This window comes from Thalia democratica, chromosome 4 (assembly GCF_965202585.1).
Source record: "Thalia democratica chromosome 4, ktThaDemo2.hap1.1, whole genome shotgun sequence".
Taxonomy (NCBI): Eukaryota; Metazoa; Chordata; class Thaliacea; order Salpida; family Salpidae; genus Thalia; species Thalia democratica.
Window position 1 is genome coordinate 67668448 of NC_139168.1, and position 19534 is coordinate 67687981.

Genomic DNA, 19534 nt, shown 5'->3' on the forward strand with positions numbered 1-19534 from the left:
TTTTTAAATTGTGAAAACAAACCTTAAATGTCAAATAACAAGCCAAATCAAACGGAAGAAAAAAATCTGAGTTTTACAAAAACTTATTTCTTTGGCAATTCAAAATTACACAAGTTCAAACTTTATCCCAAACGTAAACTATAAATAATCTTTTAAAAACTATTCAAAAAAACTGTAATACAAATCAAATTAATATTATGTAAGAATTAAAAAGCTTAGTACTGTTCATTATCTTACTCCAGAGACCTACTTATGACAGCAATATTTTAAACACCAGAAAATACATATCTAAATGATTTACTAACAGATTTAGTTTTTAATATTTTTTTGTTTACATCCTAAGTTCTTAGCTCTCTAAGTACAACTGACTTAACAGAATGTTTTTTTAATAACATTTTATTTCCAAACAAAATTCCTAATCAGTTCCAGCTAATGTAAAATTAGAAATATTTAAAAGTATTTACTTTTTTCTTTTTTGTTATGTTTTATCAAAATGCCATTCGTGGAAACAAAAAATTCAAAGTAAAATTTAAGGAATAATAATACAGTAAGTGTAGTATAGTAAAAAAAGTTTTATACTAAAGTTTAATACTCGAAAAAATATAAATCAAACTTAAACACTTAATTTCTGGATTAAAAAGATATTATAAAAACAAACTTAAATTTAGAAAAAAACAAAACTAACAGACGAAAAAAAAAAACAAGCCTGAGTTATACAAACACTTTAACATTTTTGATAAATCTACAAAACATAGTAATTCATTTTTATACTATATTAAGTTGTATACAATTGATAATTTGTATAACTAATAAGCTACTATGGCGAAACATTCAACAGATAAAAGTATAAAATAAAACTTTTTGTTTTAACAATTTTATTTTCTTAATTTATTTTACTTTGAAACTTTTGGAAACGCATAAAGATCGATTTGTATAGAAAATTTATATTTTATTACCAGATATACTTTTTTTATTAAGAAGTAGAAAATACTGTCTGTCTACTGTACTTATTTTGGTGTACTCATTTAGTCAAAACCTAATACTTAAAACTATACAAAAAGTATATTTAAAAACTTTTTCTTTACTGGGCTTGTAAAAAAACTTACTAATTTTTTCATTTTAAGCTGATACTTTTAGGTTATCTAGCGACAACTTATTTAAATTAAAATGTTTTCTGCTTAGATACGGTGTTATCTACACAACATTCCTGATCAAAGTTTCTCATTAGTTCGAAATAATAATTTTATTATATTTTTCTTATATTTAATATTTTTAGTTTATTTTTGATCAAACTTTTTAATTATTTTCTCTTAACAAACAAAAAAAAATCTTAGAATACCGTTAAAAAAACTTTTAACCAAAATTTTCAATATTTTTAAATGACTAGCTCACTAGCCTATTTTGGTTAATAATTAAGTAAGAAACAAAAAGGCTGTTAATCAAGCATGAATACTGACAAGAAATTATATATAAAACAGATGGACGCAATATCAAGATAATAAAAAATAAAGATAGACTTGTAAACAAAGCATGAATCTTAAAAACATATGCAAAATAGCTTGAGTCTTGCACAAAAACTATATACATTTTTTTGTGTTGCCTAAACATACTTAAGCAGACAACACTAAGAATCAAAACTTATAACTTTACTTTAAACTTCTTTTGTTTTCTTTTAACCGTTACCATATTTTTAGTTTAGTATTAGCCCAAATCACACTGAATATTTTCAAACGAATATTTTCATTATTTTATTTCTGCACAAATAGTTTTAGTGTCCATTTTATAATTTCCTTAACTTTATTGATTCAATAACTTTTTGATATATTCAACAGACAAAGCTATGTACTTTGCAAAAAATTATAAAAAAAAACAATTTACTCAAACAATTCTAAATTTTAAAACTGTCTTTAACTATAAATTATAAAGATATATAAAGTAAATTCTAACTAAAAATAGAAATGCTTAAACACCCAATATTTTACAAAAATTGCTAATCATAAAACGAGTAAATAAAAATGATTTACTGGATTTGGATATTTTGTTAAAAGTTGAAATCCGGCCGGATCTGAATTTGGAATTTTAAAATCAACATCCTGCCGGATCTAAAAACTTGATCTAAAATTTAAAAAAAGTATTGTAGTAAAACATTTAACTCAACTTGTACAACTTGTTTCGAAAATACTAAATCAATTTCATTTAAAAGTAGATAATTTTATTTATTTAATGTGGTATACTTTTTTAATTAAACACTCTTAGTTTTAATGACGTAAAACTAAAATTAAACTAACTTGAAAAAATAAGTAAACCTTTTAAATTGAAAACATAAAAATTAAAGCAAACATCGACAAAAGTCATCAGGGCTAATGCTTAGTAACTTTTGTCTATAATTGCTTTGAATTTTATATTTTCAATTTAAATAGTTTACTAATTTTTTTAAAGTTAGTTTCTATTTAATTTTGATTAGTTTAAATTAAGAGGGCTTAATTAAAAAAAGCATGTTACTAACAAAGCCTTCCCTGAATTAGATATAGTTTTATTTTACTATTAGTTTTATCAGGTAGGTTAGTTATTTACAATTGAATTGTGTGAATTACAATTATGAAATGAGAAAAGCTTTGAATATTTGAAGCTGTTTAATAATTCAAAATAAAAACTCTATGGGAGATAACTGTTTTATCATAGTTGTTTTATTTAGATTGGTTAGAGTTGGTTTATTTAGATTTGTTTAGATATGGAGGTTTTTAGATTCAAAACTTACTTTTTCAAAAACTATGTATTTACAATTTTTATGACAATGTCTGTTTTATCTATTTTCTTGTCTCACTACACTACAGTCTTTTGAATTTTATATAACACAATACTCTACAAATTTAAATAAATTTATGCATGTTTTTCAAACAAATTCAGGGCTGCATGTTACTCAGGTTAACTATATCTTTTTTTTTTGCAAAACTAGCCTAGTTTACTGTATCTTTCATTAATATTATATAAATTATCATTTCTTTGTTTAGTATTGATATCTAGTTATGTCTTGTTTTCCAATGTTTTTTAAAATTTGTATATTTGTAGCCAGTAGATTAACCTTTTCTTGTGTGCTAGTTAATTTTAAGATTTATAAAATTTTATTGATATTTTTAAAACCAAATTACTTAAATTGACATTAGACAAATTCAAGTGTTTTCTTGATTTTTGATAATATTGTTTTAAAATTTTATAACAGTTTATAGAATTTTATTGAATTTACAAATTATTTATTATTATTTTATTATTATTTTATTTGATATCATTTGAATTTACATTCCGTTACACTATCCATTCCTCCCTCACTTTTTTTTAAAAAAAACATGCACCCATCTCATGAAGTATTGTTCTCAAAAGATAAAAATACATAAAAACACGCTAGTAAAGATGTGCAGTAACATCCCATATTTATTCAAGCTTATTTACAAAAAGCATGTATGTACTGAACCTTGACTACCATTAATTAAAAGTATAAACTCTAATAATTGTTTTGTCACTTTTAAAACCAACTGGTAATTACCTAGCATGTCACACCAATATCAAGCTGAAATTATATAGTTATCCTAATATTTATTCATGTTTGTATTGATGTCTTTATTAATTTACCATAATTTTAGGTTGAAAACCAATTTTTTTAGCCAAATTTGTTTAGTTTAAAAAAATATTTTGTTTTAAACAAGCTATATAAATACCTAAATAGAATCAAATTTATTTATTCTTAACTGATAAAATTTGCCTTTTTTTTGCTTTTATTTTGCAAAATAAGAAAAATGTGAATGCTTACAACTATGGTCAATGGATTGGTGTGAAGAAAGACCTTTCAGTCATCGAGCCTTACACCATATATTTTGTAAAAAAGTTTTAAAGTAGAACTTTAATAGAATTTAACTTTAAGATCAATATAAGTAAATTTATTTTTTAACTTAAATTAAATAACAAAAATATTTTTTAAAGAAAAAATGTTACGCACTCTTTTTTAAATCATATACTGCCAATATTAACTATGAAAACCATGGGCACCACACTATCTCCTCCTATAGATTTCATTTTTTATGATCATGTACGTTTACATTTTTCTTTATGCCCTCTCTACATGAGCAACTTTTAAAAATGCAATAAAAAGATCAATAATAAAACAAAAAGGGAGAAACAGTAAAATTGCTATAACTAACATACTTTTCCTTTTATATATGTAAAAACAAGAATGATTATAACCATTAAATGTAGAGCATAACCTATTCTAATAAGATCTACAGATCTATGTGCTTATCTTAAAAAAACTTATAAGAACAAAAAGGCAAAAATGTTCAGTTTTTTCTTTTACTTTTTTAATATGTAATCAGTTACAATAATTAGTTCCCACACTAACAAATACCAGATAAATGTAAGAAAATAAAAATGAGTAAATCACAATTATAAATTTACAACTAAATGTTTTCAAAAGATATTAAAAAAAAACATAACAGCTACTTAAGTAAACAAAAATTAAATTAGTTAATAAATCTCACTTAAAAGTAAAACCAAACAAAATAAATTTCAGCTATACATGTTCAAAAACTTTTGTTACTTATAAAATAAACTGAACAATTATTTATAGAAAATAAAGCTAATCATACTTTAATACAAAACTCACATGAAAAAAAAATAGTAGACAAAAACTGCATGTTCGAAAACTATGACCAAGACCAAACCATCTCCACTCACACCCAGCCAACACAACTGCCATTGATTAGTCTTAAAAATAAAAATAGAGAGTAAACACGTAATTAACCAAGAAACAGGGTTTGTGCAAGTCAGGCTAAATCACCTTTTTCACAATTTAGTCTTATTTTATTAACTTGTAACTAAGCTATGAGTTGCTTTTTGCAGATTTTTAAAGCTCAAATTTTTTTTGAGATAATGTCAGAGACTACAATAGTACTAATTAAGATCCCCCAATAACTAAAATGACTTTTGAAGGGGATTTTCCTTACTTTGAAAAAATGTCAGGCTAAATGAAAAAAAATTTGCGCACGAACCCTTAAGAAGTCATTTTATGTGATAAAATATAAAACAGACAATTAAATTTGACTTATGTCTGATTGATTTTTGAGTAATACATTTTTTAGTCCGGATTGGAATGCTATAAGATATTTCTTTTAAAATTTTTGGAGTTTCCTCCCATACTTTACATCCAAGACATGATAAGGGTTTAAAACCATAAAGACTATTTACTCAAGGAAAATAGTAAATTGTCACTGAAAATCTTGTTGAATGATTGTGAATTTTGTTCATACCTTTAAAGTAAGGCTTGAAATTTAATGGAAATATACCTTTTTTGAATTTGTACTGAGTAATAAAGTTATAAAAATTGACACAGTCAAGTCATTCACAGCTCAACGTCTCAGACATTTGAGATTATAGCCTGTGCTCGTTTGATCAGTTTTAACCAATATCTATTTCGACCACCATCAACAAAGTTGAGATGTTTGTGCCATAAAATTATTTTTGAATAATGAACTTCACACGACCAACAACAACAGCATCCAAGACAACCTACAACCGCTTTTGTCCTTTTTAATCAGGCAGGCATAGTCACAAGAAACTGCTGTTGTGATAATTTAAAAATAGAAAAACATATGACATGTCTATTATTTATCTAAATTATTACCAAGTTCTTTTTTTTTTATTTTTTATCCATGGTCAACTTAACTGTTTTTGAGTTTTCCAACACCAACCTAGTGTTGCATTAATTTTTTTTTTCATAAATTAAAGTTATTAAGAAGTTGAAGCCATCTTAAGAAGTCATTGAAATACAACTTACAAAATATTTGTTAACATTGTTGTGCTCTTAAAAATGACAATAGGTATTCTGACTTCTAGAATGAAATTGCAGATTTGAAAATTATTTTTTTCACTTTCCTACATTTTTTTTTGCAAAATGAAACTTCAGTGTATATAAATAAATGTATATCACTGCCAGTCCTTTATTTCGTAATAAATTGTAAAATAATAACAAATTTGTTTTATGTTGTACTTTTTCTTTGGCTATCAATTTAGTTTCTGATTGTGTGTTCTTATTTATGCCATCAAAGTTTGTTATAGTCAAACATTTGTTAAATTTTTATGCTTGACTACCAGTAAATAGTTTAATTTTTTGCTTGTTACTTTTTATCAAATTTTTACTTATTTCAGGCTGACACCACTCAGACTTGATTTTGGTAACTTAAGTTAAATTATATTATTATATATTATTTCTATAAGTGGTATCCTTATCTTATACATGTGTTGAAATTTTAGTAATTGATTTACTGTTTCATTTACTTTTTTTTATGTAGTAATACAACTCAGTCCTAGGTTTGTAGAAGATTTTATTGTTATTTGCTACTACGATGATAAACATTATATCTTTTGTTTACTTAAATTATTCTAATTAAATAAAAATAAGCTTAAAAAACCTCTGTTTTTTTAACTTCTTATAATATTAAAAAAGTATTAAGAAATAATGATCTTAAAGATTTAAAAACACACACATTAAAAAAGACATTGTGCAGTCATAACTAAGATACTATTAGTTTATCAACCTTGTTTTTTACTGTTTGATCTTAGTCTTTTGAAGAGTTTTATTTTACCCATCAGACTTTTTTTACTGCTTAAAAAGGTTCAAATTATTTTTTGAGATAGAAGTAATCAAAATTTGTGAATTCCATAGTTATTTTTTTGGAAGGCGCAAAATAATAGGGCAAAAAAAATTAACTCACTAATCTTATCTTCTTGTTAAACTTTTAAGAATTTGTTATAAGATTTTTATTCTGTAAAATAATTCTGTTTGTAACAATTTAATTCTCCAAGATAAGAATATTTTTATCAAAAGTTAAGATCTTTTTTTTATGACTTTTATAATGTTTTTAATATTTTTAAGATTCCCAGCTTGTTAATTAAAAAAAATCAACCTACTTTTATTCTAAACCTCAGTCTAGTTATAATGCTTTTAATTTTTTCTAAATAAGATTTTATTGAGCGCTTTTTTTATTTTTGGTATTTAAGATTAATTTAAAATTTTTTATCAAATATTAATTTTCTTTTTTTTTTTCTGATAAACTCAGGCTGAAAATTCTTTTTCTTAAACATTTTTCTTTTTGTTTTTTTAAGGTTTTTAAACTTTTGTTTTTGAAATTTTAACTAATACTTTTTTTGTTAATTTTTTTTTATAAACTCATGCCAACTCAGTGGATCAGCTGCAGCAGTAAGATTAAAAATATTGTTTATTCATCATATTTAGTGAATGAGGTAAAGTAGTAATACAGCATACATCATCTAGATCTAAACCCCTAGCCCTAACCCATTTTACCCGAAAATTAAAGCTTAAACAACTATAACAAAGTAGAACAAAACTCACTATAAAATCTGGAAAAACCTGGAGTTTGAAAACACTATTTACATGTAAAGCATAAAATAGTGAAAAGATTCAAAAAACTATATTATACAATTTTTTTCAAGTATAATTTAAAAAAATTATTTCATAAAAAACACACTTAAAGTAGCTTTAAAGTATCTTTTTAATATTTTTATTCTATTCATAACAGTTTTTTACCTTGAATTTTATTTTATTCTTTAAATAAAGAAAAAAGCTTATACTTTCAAAAATCTGGAAAAAGTTCAGAAAACATGTAAAATTTTTTCAAAAAAACTTTTTGCAATACTCATACAATAGTCTATTTTAATTATCTAAAAGTTTTTCTTAGTGGTCTTTAGTACTTAAAGTCTTATCAAGTATTGTAGTAATATGGTTTCATAAAATATACTCCATTTTTAAGCTTACTGAAATAAAAACAAATTCAAACATATTTGCAAAACTTATCGAATGCTAACTTATACTAACTTGTTTTCAGCCAAACTATAAGTTAAATATGAGCAATGAAGCGTTAAGCCACAAAATAAATGAAAGGAACTCTGAAAGGCTGGTGAAGGCCGAGCAGGAGAAGATCAAAAGAAGCGAGCTGAAGACGGATCAGGAGAGCTGCAAAGTGGTGCTGAAGCGGCTCAAAACTGAATTGAATGAACTGGAGCAGGAGGTTAAAATGAAGTTTTGTATAATTAATAACAAAGTAGTAGACCTTTAATTTATTTAAGTATTAATTGTGGGTTTTTTAATCAATCATTCTCATATATTTTTCTTTTTCTTTGTTCCATTCCCTGCTCGAGCGACTCACAACCAATTTGAATGAAGTGGAGTTCTTTTATTGTTAATTTAATACATTGTATAAGAAATGAGTGTATACCCTTTGTTCTTTAATGTCATGCACACAAGAAAAAATTCAAATGTTTGGTATAAATTGTTGTATTTCAAGTCTTTAAGGGCATGGGGGGGGGGGGGGGGTAAACACCATTTTTTGGTTTTTGATCTTATTTTATATAGTTTTTACTAAGTTACAAGATGCTTTTTACAGATTTTAAAAATTCAAAATAATTTTTGAGATATAGCTGGTCAAAGTCGGAGGCAACAATAGGTTTCTTATGGGAGACACAAACTAAAACGGCAAAAATAGACTATTTCACTAAAAATCTATCTTCTCCTACGTTTTTTGAGATAACTACCTCAAACTTTCAGGAAACGTTCCTTGATATATTTAGAAAATTCTGTCGGAAGGAATTTTTAAAAAATTAAAAAATAAAAATTTTATAAAAAAAATAAACAAAAAAAACAGTTTTTTTTTTGTTTTTTTATTATAAAGTTTTTAATTTTTTAAAATTCTGTTCCGACAGAATTTTCTAAATATATCAAGGAACGTTTCCTGAAAGTTTGAGGTAGTTATCTCAAAAAATGTAGGAGGAGATAGATTTTTAGTGATTTCTAGTTATTTGCCATTTTAGTTTGCGCCTCCCATAAGGATCCTATTGTAGCCTCCAACTTTGACCCGCTATATCTAAAAAAATATTTTGAATTTCAAAATTTGTAAAAAGCATCTTGTAGCTTAGTAAAAACTATATAAAATAAAATCAAAAACCAAAAAAGGGTGTTTACCCCCCCTATGTCCTTAAGTTATCCCCTTTTGGTGGCTGAGCTAGACTCGCTGGAGCAAGAGATTAGAATGGAGTTTAAAAATAGAAATTTCAAGATTTTGGTGTAATAAATCAAATTGTTATTCATCAAGTTTTTTATTTTTTTTGGAGTACAGTTAGTCTGTGTTGTGACTTAAATAGTTTTTAACCAATGAAAGGTTGAGCAAGTTAGTATGCAAATCTTTAACCCATCTATTTGTGTTCAATATTACCTGATTCCAATCTTGCTAATTTTGTTATGATATTAATGTTTAAATATTTAGGGCATAGGGGTGTACAGTTATATTTTTGCTAAAACTAAAATTGTCCCTTATTAGAAAGCTTAAAATTAAGCTTATAAGATACGTTTTTTAGAACAAAACATATTGATAGTATAAATTAAAATAATCAATTTTGTAACAAAAATCTAATAGAAACATAAGGTTTAGAAACTTTTTTGATCTTAGTTTTATCCAAAATTTGAAAAAAAAACTAAAAATCTATCTTTTACTTCATCTTTTAGCTCTATTCTTAAAATTTTTAGAAAATGTCCTTTTCATTGTTGAAATAACTATTAGAAAGTACAAAAACTAAAATAATCAATTTGTTATTTTTAATTTAATTATTAATTTTGTTATCAATTATTTAATTAAATTATTTTTTGAGATTATTTGTATGAAAAAATATAGGTTAGAACTTTATAAATTTGTTCCATACAAGTTATTCATAATTTATAAAAAGTTAAAATAAGAAAGTTTGAAAGTTTTTTGTTCAAAAATGTAAGAGTTTATAGATTTTTAGTCAAACAGTCATTTTTGCCTTTTTATTTTGTGCCTGCCACAAGGAACCTATTGAATTCTTTAACTACGATCCCTTTTATCTAAAAAGTAACATTAAATTAAAAAAAAAAACAAGGCAAAAATATCTGGTAGCTTAGTTATTAATGTAAAAAAAAGTACAACCCATACAACATACACTATTGGCAACCCTGATAACAATACAGGTGAAAAAGGAGTGGAGCAACATTGAAGGTTTGGACAAGGTGGCAAATCGTTGCAAGCTGGTGCAGGAGTACTTCAACGAGTGCTACTCGCTGATGCCCTCCTACAACGCCAGGAGCCTGCAGGGAAGGATTGGCAATGTGAAGGCGATGATTGCAGAGAAAAGGGAGAAGATGGCTCCGAAGAAAAAGTTCGCCTTTAGCAGGAGAAACAGGAAGAAAAATGCTGAAGTCGAGAGCATGAAAGGTTTGTTGTTTATTAATTTGATTTTCAATCAAAGCTTTTACATATTTACTTAGTTTAGTTTTAATTAATTATTTGTTTTTATAAAAGTTTTAATGGAACCCCATTTTTACTTCATCTGTTTAAAAAGATGGCTAAAATATATTATAAAACATTATAAATTATAGTAAAATTGAAAACTATTTTTTAATAAATATTTCTTTTCAATTTGTTCTTACTGTCATAATATTATCTATTAGACCTACATGAGCATTTTTATTTTTGCAAATATATAAAACATTTTGAGATATGACTCCTTAAATACATTTTTAAGAAAACTGATTGTCTGAATTTAAATTATAATATACCTCATGTTTAATGTAAAAAACTTTAAAACTGATTATTATTTTGTACAAAAGTCTTTGTTAGTATATTTTAAACCATCTTTTTATGCAATAAGTCTTTAAAAAGCTCACTGTACAAAAAAAAGTTTGTTTTTAATTTAATGAAAATTATCGTTTGCATATGTTTCAAATAACTTGTTTATTAAACTAATTTTTTATTTTCAATATTTCTTTATTGGCTTCAGTTAAAAAGGTAGATTTTCATTAAAGGTTATATTGTGTTTAAGTATTTTTAACACTTTATATATTTAAATTTAAGTGCCATCGTTTTTTAAGTCTAGAAAAAGCATATGAAATCTAAAAATTTTTAAAGCTTTCTATAAAATAATTTTTAGTTCATACTATTATATTAGGGGTAACCAGGCTTATATAGGCTATGAGTCCAATTTGAAAATGTTTTTTGTGGTATTGTTTGTTGTAAGATAACATATAAACAAATGCATCAAATAGCAAATAACAATATAATTTTAAACTTAGCAATGATGCTAACTTGTACAAACAGAATTATTGTAAACTTTGGTTAAAATATTTTTGAAAACTTAAAAGGTTTTTATTAAGACTTGTAAAGTTAAAAAGTTTTCTAAAATCATTAAAAAACTATTACTTTGGTCTTCTATTATACCCTAAAGTAAAATAAAAGTATCAAAAAAAATCAGCTAATATTACAAAGTCTTTAAACAGAGTTTTAAATACTGATATCGCTTGAAGAAAAGTATTAAAAGTAGTGGCAACTCTGATAAAATTCTCCCTCTAACTTTTTTTTAAATTTAGAATGTCTACAAGTCCCAAAACTAAGAAATTTAAAACAGCATAATGTTTAAGTTTTACACATACACTAAGAGTACTATTATGTTGTTGATAAATTTAACCAAAGCAAATATAAAATTAATTACTTTTTTTTTTTGCAAAAATGGAGTTAAACCATGATTAAAGTATAAGGTGATAGATTAATAATTTCTAGTGATGTACCGGACCCACAATTTCGGTTCCGGCCGGACCCGGATCCGGACTTTTTTTTCAAACTAGAATCCGGCCGGAACCGGATCCGGACTTTTTTTTCAAATTAGAATCCGGCCGGAACCGGACCCGGACTTTTTTTCTAAATTAAAGTCCGGCCGGAACCGGACCCGGACTTTTTTTTCAAATTAGAATCCGGCCGGATCCGGATATCAGACAAAAATGGCAATTATCCGGCCGCACCCGGATAGTGAGTCCGGTACATCACTAGAATAGACTAGCCTGAGTCAGAATGAGGTTTTTAAAAACTGAAAAAAAAGAACTTTAATCAAATAATAAGTAGAACAGCTAGCCACAAGGTTTAAAAATTTAGGTGTTATTTACAATTAAAAATCTGAAATCAAGTTCTTGAACAAAAAACACTAGAAAATTACAAAATATTGAAAACTGGATCAGCTCAAACTCATTCAAAATCTAAAAGAAAACTAGCCTGAGTTTTTATAAAAAACTAAACTAGCCTGAGGCAGTTAAAGATTTTCTAAAATTCCCAAAAATTTTCAAACTAGCAGGGTTACCACTGTTTAAGTCAATAAAACTAGCTAGAGTGAGTATAAACAAGCCTGAGTCAGAATGAGGTTTTTAAAAACTGAAAAATTAATTTAATCTAATAATCAGTAGAACAGCTAGCAAAGGTTGACAATTTAGTAGTAAAGTTGTGGACTGATTGTCGTACACTTAACTTATTAGTACTACCCATCATAATTAAATCCTACCTTATTTAATTAATATCTAACAAATACTAAATTCTGACTGAGACTACTTTTTATAATCAGACACGACAGTTTTGAGTGATGAATCTTTTATATAAAACACAACAAGAAATACTAGCATATACAAAATTATTAATTACTTTGGTAACACTTTAAAACTGGAAGCTACTTAAATCTAAATCAAAAGACTTAAAACAAAAAACTAAAAATTAAATAAAACTAGTAAACTAGTAAATAAAATTAGTAAACAAGAAACTGTAAATTATTAATAAACTATTAAACTATAAACCTGGCTTAAATAGTTAAACAATTAAACACCTGTTGAAATATTCACTTTTAAGACAAAACACTACTTACAATAAGCATATACAAAAATGTTCAAGATATTTTGTTGATTCAAGCTACACACCAAACTAACTAATTGCTTACATATAAACTGCCTGTCATGTTCTGATGTTTTGCTGCATCAGTATTTAGTTTGAAACATTTCGTCATATGATTTTCATTGGCTCGTACATTCAACCGTATTAACTCTAAATATTCTCTGAGCTTAACTTTAAACAATAAATAATGCAAGTATTCATTCCAAAGTTTTCAATTTTACAACATATGTAAAGAGTTGCATTTCATGAAATGTTTATTTATAGTTTAAATGTAAACAAATGTAAATTAGTCACGTGCACAAAATGAGCCAATCACGGTAGGTGTTTAATTTTAACTGACGAAAATGACTCTTATTAATTTTAACAGAGTTTGTTTTTGAAAAAATACTTTTCAGTATGCCTTTTTTTACTAACTAGATCCGGGTCCGGCCGGATCTCTGTTAGGATCCGGCCGGACCCGGATCCGGACTTTTTTTTCAAATTAGAATCCGGCCGGAACCGGACCCGGACTTTTTTTTCAAATTAGAATCCGGCCGGAACCGGATCCGGACTTTTTTTTCAAATTAAAGTCCGGCCGGATCCGGATATCAGACAAAAATGGCAATATCCGGCCGGATCCGGACCCGGATAGTGAGTCCGGTACATCACTAATAATTTCACAATGTGTTTAAGACAGTACAGCACAAAAATATGTACAATTGATTTAAGTTCTTATTCCGAAAACGCATTTGTAAATAATGAATTACTATATATTTTTTTGAATGGCAGTTATTAGTGACTGTTCTCTGTGTAGTTTCGTTGTAGAGATAAGTATTTAATTAAAAGTCATCAGATGCGTTGAAACGCCTGTCAGCAATATATAAAAAGTAAATTTAATTTAAATTAAATAAAAAGATAAATAAATATGTTTTTAATTAATTATATAAAAAACACAGTTTTATACATATGTCTCATATATAAAATGTTATTTACTTCATATATTCTTAGAAATATTTTTTTTAATTTTTATTGAACTTTAGGAACAACAAATATTATAGATATTATATATAAATATTATATTAAAGGTTTTATAAAAAAGTTCTGATCGATAGTGCTCGACAAATTAAATTGGAGCTAAATATTTATCTAATTATAAATTATAGTTTTTACATAATTAGATAAATATTATTGTATTACAATACAAACATATACACAAACAGACGAAGTGAAAACCAGCGAGCAACTGGCCACCGAGGCCAAGCTCAAGTACGGCAGCAGCTTCAAGGTGGGCGACAGGAAGGGGGAGGACGTCGCGATGGGCAGGGAGGAGGTGGGAGGGCGGGAGGTGTCGGTGGTGAACTTGGAGGGCTGCAAAGTGAAGTTGCACGGCTGCCCGTCCACAGTGTACATCTGCAACTGCACCGACTCCGCCTTCGAGATCGGCCCCGTGTCCGGGTCCGTGTTTGTTGAGAGGTGGGTTTGATATTTTGTAGAAAACAAATGAATTAATTCTAGAAATCTTTTTATGTTTTGCTCTGAACTGTTTGTGAATTTGATAATTTAAGATTCGATCTGTTTTTGTTGAGCGGTGGGACCTAAATTAAGTTTTTGTGAAGTAACTTAAATAGTTTTGTAATTTTTTTGTTGAAAAGAAAATAAAGGTTTTGCTCTAGACTACTTATGAAGTTGTTTTGAAAGCTCAGATAAAAAAAAAAATTAAGATTGTTTTCGTGTCAAAGGAAAATAAATTGTTTAACATTCACTAAAAGAGTAAAGTCTTTTTTAAGTAAATGAAAAATAAAACCAGTTGTGGTTTTTGTAGCAACATTTTTAGTAATTTCTGTATAATTTTTATTTGAAAAATAAATTTTTTGCTCAAAACTACTTGTAAATTTTACAAGGTTGTTTTTGGTATCTTTGGTATATTTTGTTGTGATTAAACTTGTAATTTGCGTGTGCTTAGGTAGATGTGACGCTCTTGTCAAATAATTTATTTGCTCAAAACTGTTTTAGCTCTTCTTAAAGTTTATATTTAGTTCTTAAAATAATCATGGCAAGAACTAAATCAGTAATTCTGTTAAGCATTTCTCAAAAATAATTTACAGCAATCTATTAAGCTCATATGATCAAACATAATGATCAATAGTATAATCGACAAATTTACAAACTGACTGACATCAAACCTGACAGATTATATACCCTGAATTTTACATAAATAGTTCCTTGTTTTTGTAAAGTAGTCTCATCAAATAAGCTCTCTGTTGATTTGTTTTCTCAATAACAACCGCATCGGTGTTTTCAACAAAAAAAAAATTAAAATATTTTAACAATGTATTTAAAAAAAAAACAACAAATCAATTTGCTGCAAATTATATTAACATATAAAAAAAGTTCCACTCTCAACTGCCTTATTATCAGCGCGTTTTTTATTTAGCTAACAGCTTTTTATAAAATATCTTGAAACAGATTCCCTTTTCATAACAAACCACACATCAATAAAACGAAATTATTTCCAGTTGCACGGGCTGCCGCGTCTCTGCCGGTTGCCAGCAGTTGCGCGTCCACAAGACCAAAAAAACCGCGTTCAGTGTGCACGTGACCAGCAGGACCGTCATAGAAGACACTTGTGACGTCACAGTGGGAAAGTACGATTTGCGTTATGACGGCGTGGAGGAGGATTTCGAGCGAAGCGGGCTGGACAGGAAGGTTGGTGAAAGTTTTTGTTTAATATTATCATTTTTTTGTCTTACAAAAAAGTATTTTTTTAAATATGTTAACTGGACGAACTAACAACAACTTGATTCTGGTTTGTACTAGTTATAATGTGATTAACATCTCTTTTTCGATTTTTTGTAAACTTTTTTGTTTTAAATTGCTTCAGTGCTGTTCGCACTTATTTTCTGTGGAAAAATAAAACTGATCGTGAAGCTCGTACTAACATATTAACAAATCAGGTGAACAATTGGAAAATGGTTGACGATTTCAATTGGCTGAAGAAAGACGTCCAGTCCCCCAATTGGAAGCTTGAAGAAGACCAATCAGATTGAAGGTGAGAGGTTTGTGAAAATAAACAGATAGAAATTAATTAAATTTACTCTAAATATTTTAACATATATTTTGATATTTAGAAAAAATATAAGGTATATCAACTACTAGAGGAGAAATAATATATTTAACTTTCAAGACTTTATTATGCAAACTAAGTTTTGGTCAAAGACCTCGTCAGTGTTTATAAATAAGTTTTCATAGTTATTACAAGTATAAAACTATTTAAATTTTCGATAGTTACGTAACAATTAAAATTAGCTACTTTAAAATGTATCTCAAATTAAAGCTCATTTACTACTATTAACTACTTTATTATTTAAGCAATGTTTACTTTAAAAATTAACTAGAAGAAAGAAGAAGCCTACATATTGGTTTTTATATTTATTTTTATTATTATATTGATTTTGAAACCAAACTAAAAAAAAATTTACCATAAATTCAACCTTGAGATTGAAATTTAATTTGTTTTTAAGTAAACATTTTACGTAAAAGTTTTTTTATTTATTTTATTGTTTAAATACTTTTTTCCATGACTGTTACATACTTTTCAGATTTTTTATTTAAGCACTGACGAGATCTTTGACCGAAATAAGTATTTCAATATTTTTATTGAATAGTTTTCCTTGTGATTGGATCTTTTGTATACATTTTTACATACTTATTTTTTTATTTACACTTTTATTTTTTAATTTCAAATAATTGTTAAGATATGGATAGAGTAAATTTAATAACTTACTAAAATAAAATATTTTTTTTTTCTAACTAACTACCTAAGAACTTATTTTATGAGTTATCTCTTTTAAAAATTTCTATTTAAAACTGTTTTTACTATCATAATCTTTATTAATTGGTATAGTATATTTTATATCAAGTTGTTTATTTACAAGTATCCTCTTAAAGGTTGTAAATTAATTTGAATTGTTTATATGTGATGATTAATTAATGGTGTAATATTATTTTTTAAAATATATATTTTTTTTTAATTAATGAGTTCTTTCTTTCCAACTGGAAGTAAATGTAAATGCCTATGATTTAAAAGACTCTAGATATTTTGAAATTTTGACAAAATTTTTTTTTTAGTACTTTCTTAACATTATCGTTTAATTAAAAATTTTTGGCAAAAAATTCCCGAATTTCATATACATTAAAAACTTTACTTTTTAGGAATTTTTTAGAACAAATTTTTGAAAATCCTTGAATTTTAGAATTTGTTTTATTATTTGGTACTGAACTTTATATCATACAATTCTTTTGAGATTTGACCTTCTCAATTAATGTCTATGGTTGAATTAAAAGTGTTTTCCAGGTCAAAACATTTGAATAATGTAAAAAATGCTAGTAAGTGCAGTTTTAACAAGTTTTTACACATGAGTTAAATTCAAAATATTTGCACTGATTTAAATTGTGTTTAAATCGAGATTGCCGTTGACAACTATATTTTTTAGTAAAAATACTGAACTAAAAATTACAAAAAAATCTTTAATTTTTTTTAATAAAACAAGTTAACTAACATAAGATTTTAAGTAATGTACTAATTAGTTAACAATACTTACAAGTATTTGAAATAACTTATAAAGCATTTACAAGATTGAATTTATACTTTTATACCTTGTTGTTGTATGTTTATAAAATAAGGCAGCATAAATATTATAATTAGTGTGAAAGAAAATATAAGGTATAATTATAAACCCCTAACATTTTTGTGGATGTAATCAAGCAAAAAAATATTATACAGTGTTTTATAATCGTTAGGATTGTTTAAATATACAAAATTAAGTTATTTTCGTAATTATTTTGCTACTTGAGTAATATTATAAAAATCAATTTTCTAATTGTTTTTATAAGGGTTCAAAAATGTTTAAGTTTGATTTTTTTGTATTATGTAACTAAAAGAAATAATTAATGTTTGTCTTAATAATACCAATAGTTATTAATTATTTGTATTTTTTTGGGGAGGATATAGTTAAAGTTTAAACAATAAATATTATAAAAAGACTTGAAATTCTTTAGTACTTCTAGTTATTTTTTCAGCATTTAAACTTATGCAAAAGTTTCTAGTAACTTAAATTTGTAAATTATCACCAGTTATCACAATAGCTTAATGTTAAAACAATGTTATTTAAATAGTTATTTAGTTTTTAAAGTCAACTTTAATAATGCTAAATTAAAAAAAAATTGGATTTTGTTTTTAAACTAAAAAATGTTTTTATTGTTCTAAAAATATATTTTTCAATTGTCATGACTATTATTTTTCAGAATAACATAGAAGCATACCAATTCCTTGTTTCCTTGGAAATTCCTTGTTTTCGCAGAATTAATCTTTTTTTACTAATTAATTTATTTTGTTAGCAAACTTTAAATCTTCGTTATGGCACTCTTTTAAGTGTTTTTGAACTAAAGATTAGAACTCACTTTTAGTATAGAGTATATTGTTCTTCTAAGATTTTTAAGTATTTAAAAATATCTGGTATCTTACTTGCTTAACTTATAGAACATATTAATTAACAGCAAATAGTAAATCATTAATAAGTTTTAACATTATCTTGATTTTCGCCACAGTAAAATTTACCTTAAATTTAAATAATTTCATTAGTATATTAAAAGCTACACTTTCTACATATAAGTGCTGTTTTAAAACTAAAATGGAATTCAAAAATAAAAGTATGACTAATTACACGACTTTAATTCAAAAAAAATACTTACATTTTATATATTTTTTAATTCATACTAATATTTGTTCAGTTTTTATTTTAATTCACTGTGTAATTTAGTAACATTTAAAAAGATTTGTTTATACATTTTTTACGTAGCTAGTTAAAATATTAATTTTATTGCTGATCTTAAATTTGTATTCAACATTCTTTTTCTAATATTTACGTTTAGATTATTTAAAGTTTTTTTTTTGTTCAATTTTATTATCATTTTCTAAAGCTTTGTAACAAACATAATCTAGTTTTAATGAATATAGTCTAATAATTAAAGTATTTTGGATAAATTAAATAAACATACAAAACAACACAACAAAAATTATCAAAAAAAAATTGAAAGAAAATATAAATTGTTATTAAAGTTTCTGATGTTTTATAAGTTTTTCTTTTTGTAACCAGCTTCACTTAAAATAATTCCCTAATACTAAATAGATTACATTCACTCTTAGCTGCAGGAATTTTATTTCAAACGTTTACTTACACAGTGTAAATAATTTACATGAGAAAAAATAATTTTCAAGTATTTTTAAATTATACAGTTCTTAAATACTTAATTTCTTCAAATAAATTTTTGGTTAGTTTATACAGTCTAAAGTCTTAAAAGTTAGTTATTTACAATAGTTTTACAACAAGTTGTTAAAATACTTTATCGGTTTAATATAAGATTCATTAAAATTAAGTTAGTTTATAGCTGCATTCTTAAATTAAAATGATATTTTATTAATAAGTACTTTATACAAATATCACCATCAAAACATTTATAAATTTGTTTAACTGACATTTTTACTGCAAAAAAGTATACTATAATTATCTTGTCTTTTTAAGACAAGACGTTTTAATGAATACCTAGTTTTTTTAACCAAAATTTGTACTAAAAATTCTAGTAGCATGTTTTGAAGAACTTTTTCGACTACCACCTAAAAGCATACAAAGTTAGTTAATTAAAAAAAGATTGTCACTAGTAGGTTTTTCACCGACTTCTAAACATTTATGCTGTGTGAGGAATAAGTTAAATAAAAC

At 25.7% G+C, this 19534-nt stretch overlaps 1 protein-coding gene across 2 annotated transcripts; it reads left to right on the top strand.

The window, feature by feature from the left end:
- Positions 1 to 7898: 7898 nt before the first annotated feature.
- LOC145834657 (tubulin-specific chaperone C-like) lies at positions 7899 to 18480 on the top strand. Of its 2 annotated transcripts, none has more exons than XM_082942142.1 (6): positions 7899 to 8075; positions 10046 to 10289; positions 13979 to 14231; positions 15275 to 15464; positions 15713 to 15814; positions 18063 to 18480. In XM_082942142.1, exons 1-5 carry the CDS (start codon positions 7911 to 7913, stop codon positions 15803 to 15805), a joined length of 945 nt encoding a protein of 314 aa, XP_082798268.1. In that variant the 5' UTR covers positions 7899 to 7910; the 3' UTR covers positions 15806 to 15814; positions 18063 to 18480. The 2 variants fall into 2 exon arrangements, with proteins under 2 accessions (XP_082798268.1, XP_082798269.1); XM_082942143.1 differs by having other exon boundaries at positions 15713 to 15807.
- The last annotated feature ends 1054 nt before the right edge of the window (positions 18481 to 19534 follow it).

Coding starts and splice junctions, on each gene's coding strand:
- LOC145834657 (XM_082942142.1), top strand. CDS start 7,911: ATGAGCAATGAAGCGTTAAGCCACAAAATAAATGAAAGGAACTCTGAA. Junction 8,076..10,045: donor TGAATGAACTGGAGCAGGAG/GTTAAAATGAAG, acceptor ATAACAATACAG/GTGAAAAAGGAGTGGAGCAA. Junction 14,232..15,274: donor GGGTCCGTGTTTGTTGAGAG/GTGGGTTTGATA, acceptor AATTATTTCCAG/TTGCACGGGCTGCCGCGTCT.